Raw genomic sequence first — 4,417 nt, 5'->3', positions numbered from 1 at the left:
CTCTTCAACTACTTATAATTGTCACATAAATGTAATATTGGTTAAGAGAGTGATATGAAATGCGGTGAATTATTATTTAAGGGTTCATTGACATATTTAAATACACTCAAAAGGCTAATAACACAACTTATTACTGCAGACATTAACTTTCACTCACATTGTGGTGATTATTTCATAGTGCACTTTAAAATCTCTGTAGGTGTTTATTTTGGAAATTTGCAGATTGGAAACAACAAAACATCTGCCTTGAAGGTTAATTATAGAAGTGACTCACACTGACACACGCCATCAGTTGTGTTGCTTGGTTGAAACTATAAAGCCAGATGTAGAAACCAATCAAATCTTCTAAAATAGTTCCCTCCCATTTCATTGTTTGGTTCTTTTTCGAGTCCTGCACTCAGATTCAGATTAACAGCCGTCTCAGGTTGATGGAACAGAAAATGGTTTTCACTCTTTGTTTGGCTCTTTTTTTCTCAACTGTGCGTAAGTATGCATGAAAACTTCACTCTCACTTTACGTAAATTGTTGTTGTCTCTTTATACTTTTTTCTGTGACTGTGTCATATTATATTTATTTCTCAGGATGCAGAGACGTCCAAGACTTTACAACAAAGACCCTTAATGTCGGAGAAGATGTGACTCTTAAATGCAAACGGACTGCAGAAGGAGGATATTTATTCTGGAAGAAACTTGTTCCTGGAAACTTTCCTGAAGTCTTAGGAGCGACTTACACTTTTGATCACATCGGTGTTCATAGACGTCCTCGAACTGAAACCAAACAAGAGTCTGGAGCCTTTGTTCTCCGTATTACCCAAACAGAGCTGAGTGATACTGCATTTTACTACTGTGAAGAAGTAGTTGAACTGAAAACAACATTGTGGAATATCACTCTTCTGAGAATCAAAGGTAAATGGGCAAATCATTTACTCCGACTAAAATCAGGACACGTTTATATTTCTTCTTGATGTGATGCATTTTCACTTATAAGTTATTTGTCCTCATTTCCCAGGACCAGAGACTGAAGTCACGGCCATTATTCAGTATTTTGGAGCTGATCCGGTTGGAGCAGAAAACTCAGTGAAGCTGCAGTTTTTAATCCTCTCTGATGTCCAGAAGAACAAAACATGTCCAGTTGGTCACAAGGTGCTCTGGTTCACTCCTGAATCCAACAAAAGTCACCCCAGTGTGGTTTATGTTCATGGAAACAGTGATGAGGAATGGGACATGGGTCCTGAAGCCGACCCTCCACAGAAATGTGTCCACCGCCTGTCACGGTTGGATATCAACTCCTCCAATGCCGGGACATTTTACTGTGCTGTGGCGACATGTGGCGAGATACCATTTAGAAATGGAGTGACAGTGGAAAAGGACAATATAGGTAAATACCTGATTCTCACATATATCCTAGTATTTTCCATGTGATTTTCCCACATGATAAATCTTAGAACATAAACTAATACGTTCAGTCGTCAAAGTTAAAGAGTCATGATGAGGAATGGTGGCATATCAGTTAGTTTTCACAAGTCACACAGGGAATATCCTCTGTTCAAGTCTGGGCTGGTGGTTATGTTAAGTCTAAAGGACCTTGAGTTGCTTGTTAAGTCAAGTCGAGCTCATCAATGTCTTCAGGCATGTTAGAGCGCCGTATGTAACGACTCAAATTGTTATGAGATAAAATGTAATAAAACCCAAAATGTAATAACTGGTTGATAATGTAACAAAAGTGCTGAGCCCGAAATGTAATTTAAAAAAATCTGTGATAAAATCCAAAATATATTAACTGGTCATAAATGAGCCCAAAACTTAAACAATAATTATATTACATTATGGAGCAGGCAAAAAATAATTTTCTTCTAATAGTGTAATCATTTTGAACTTGATTTGAAGTGCTTCAAACTGAATAACACTAAAAGAATGGGTTCTAAAAGTTTGGACTATTTGTTTATACATATATCTATATACAGTTTATGGTCTTTATGTATGATTGCTGTTGCCCAAGTCATTTAGAGTTCTCTGTTCTCTATAATCTGTAATCCATTTCTCCAATCATCAGTAGAAAATAATGTATAAGAATTAAACATATTAAGATCACATTTAAATTCCTTTTCAATCTTTTTACATTATTGACCAATTATTATATTTCAGGTTATACTACATTTTAGATTATAATAATTCAGGTCGGTGTTCCATATCGGACTCTAACAGGACAGCCAGTTGTTGGTTGTTGAATGTCTCAGACCAGACAATGTGAGATAGATTAGATTCCTTTTTATGGGTTCTTTTGAACATTTTCCACTTTAGAAAAATGTATTTTATTCATCTTCTGATCATCATGTTTATGTGGTAGTTAGTGTTTTCAGCTGTTGTTAGGATTATCCCCGGTCAGGGTCCGGTTGTTCTGTGTAACATTTGCATATTCTCTCACGGGGCTTCTCATCATTCATGAAGGTTAATCCATTAATCAGTCTTAAAGAGCATTCGAGGTTATTGGTGTCTTTTGATGTCTGTAGGTGTGGATGAGACTTTGGTGTGATTGTTTCCGAGTGTTTGCCTTATGATGGGCTGATGACCTGTGCTGGGTATCTAACCTCTCTCGTCAGTTGGATGGGGTTTGTTCCACCAAGAGCGTAGAAAACAGATGGAAGATGTTTGGATATTCCTCTGCTGGTCATAAACTTCTGTTTGGTACTTTTTGTCATTTCAGTCATGAACAAAAGCGCCTCTGCAGCCGTGGCCCTGCTGTCTGCAGCTTTGGCTCTGAGTTTGATTGTCATCATCTTACTGCTTCATACCATGAAAAAGAACAAGTATGAATGTTTTAAAGGTCAGTCAATAAATAATATATTAAACTTATAGTCTAGAGTGATTCCCAGCTGATTATTATTCTCTCAATATCAGCAGCTGCTGCTGCTGCCCCACAAGAAGATGTTGGAATATCGGCCGTTCATCAGCAAAGTAATCAAGTAGGTTTGTTTCAAAGAAGAAATGTTGTCTTTCTCTGTTTATGTTTGCACCTGCCTTTTAGTCACGCTATCACATGTATCCCCAGACGAATGAAGAAGGCTTGGTATATTCCGTGGCAAATTTCACAAAGAAGAAACAAAGCCGCAGTGAAAGGAGAGACGCCAATTCTGCTGAAGATCAGAGCTTCTATGCTGAAGTCAGGAATCAGGAGTAACAAGGTGCTGAAGGTTCTGATTGTTGTCAAGCTTCTTGCCTGAACGGTCAAATGTACAATGTGGGAAATCATGTTACAGCTTTCAGTGTGTCTTTTTTATTATGAGACACAGGCGGACATTCTTAGCTCTCCTTCTATTTATGATTCTTTACAGCACTTTGTTAAGGCTGTGGTTGTTTATAAAGTTTTATTAAAATAATGTTGAGCTGATGTTTAATCTTCAGGACATCAAGAACAATATCAACTTACTTTGTTTCTTGTACGTTGTCTTCAACTGTGGAATGTTTTTTTTTTTTTTTACCTTTTTCTTTCCTGAATATTGTGTCATGAATAAATAATCTTTGCAGAAATGTGTATGTGGAGCCTACATTTGAAAAATTAAGTTTCTGTCACAATGTAAACGTCAGGAAATATTTGGTTTGATATCACACTTTGTCCAGGGTGTAATGGATGGAGGGAGGGATGGATGGAGGGAGGGATGGATGGCAATTTCTAATATGTCGAGCCTGGATCTCAAAGTCAAAGTAGTTAAGTTGTCACTGCCAATATATCTTTAAAACTGACTTGGGGATTTATTCTGCTTGTTTTTACGATGATAAAGACCAGCAGAGGTGGAGGAAGAGATGGAAACACGTTGGAGAGAGAGAGGAGCGATGCTGCTGTCCAGACTCTTGCTATTATTAGAAAGTCAACACCTGGCATTATTTTCTTTTGTATTTGTTGGTCGCATCTTGATAAAGTTGTTCATGTGTTCATCATCTTAAGTTCACATCCTGCTCCGTCATTTGAAACCAGCTTCATATTAATTCATCACGTTGCCTTTAATATTTGTTGAAACTTGTTAAATTCAGTGTGAAATAAAGTGTATCTGTAGCTATATGTCATGCTTTATTATTTTCTGACAGTTGCTGACGTTGACGTCAGGACAGTTTATTGAGGTGAAAGTTATTGCTCCATTGAATCAATCTTTGTTTTGTTGACAGAGGTGGTTGTTATAAAACAATAAAATAAACTTACAGAGCTGTGGTATTACTATTCCTGAATTTATAAAGGTGACTATGAAGCAGAATAACAAAATTCTTACATGGAGATAAATTATGTGCACACACACACATGTCTTTGTGGTTTCAAAAAGCTTTTAATAAATGAGTTCAATACTTCATGTTTACACTACAAGTCCAAAAATAGCAGGATCCAGAATTCTACTGTAAAATTACAAAGCTTGCTGCGTTAGCCTGAA

The 4,417-nt window shown here is 36.9% G+C and overlaps 1 protein-coding gene across 2 annotated transcripts; it reads left to right on the top strand.

Moving 5' to 3' along the window:
- The first annotated feature begins 406 nt into the window (after positions 1 to 406).
- LOC308110597 (uncharacterized protein) lies at positions 407 to 4,199 on the top strand. Of its 2 annotated transcripts, none has more exons than XM_080464990.1 (6): positions 407 to 483; positions 582 to 905; positions 1,009 to 1,377; positions 2,704 to 2,823; positions 2,898 to 2,962; positions 3,049 to 4,199. In XM_080464990.1, exons 1-6 carry the CDS (start codon positions 429 to 431, stop codon positions 3,175 to 3,177), a joined length of 1,062 nt encoding a protein of 353 aa, XP_080321116.1. In that variant the 5' UTR covers positions 407 to 428; the 3' UTR covers positions 3,178 to 4,199. The 2 variants fall into 2 exon arrangements, with proteins under 2 accessions (XP_080321116.1, XP_080321117.1); XM_080464991.1 differs by having other exon boundaries at positions 412 to 483; positions 2,901 to 2,962; positions 3,049 to 4,053.
- Positions 4,200 to 4,417: the final 218 nt, after the last annotated feature.

This window comes from Lipophrys pholis, assembly GCF_963383615.2.
Source record: "Lipophrys pholis genome assembly, chromosome: 6".
NCBI lineage: Eukaryota > Metazoa > Chordata > Actinopteri > Blenniiformes > Blenniidae > Lipophrys > Lipophrys pholis.
Note: the sequence above shows the minus strand (reverse complement) of the source record. Positions and strands in the feature narration are given on the sequence as shown.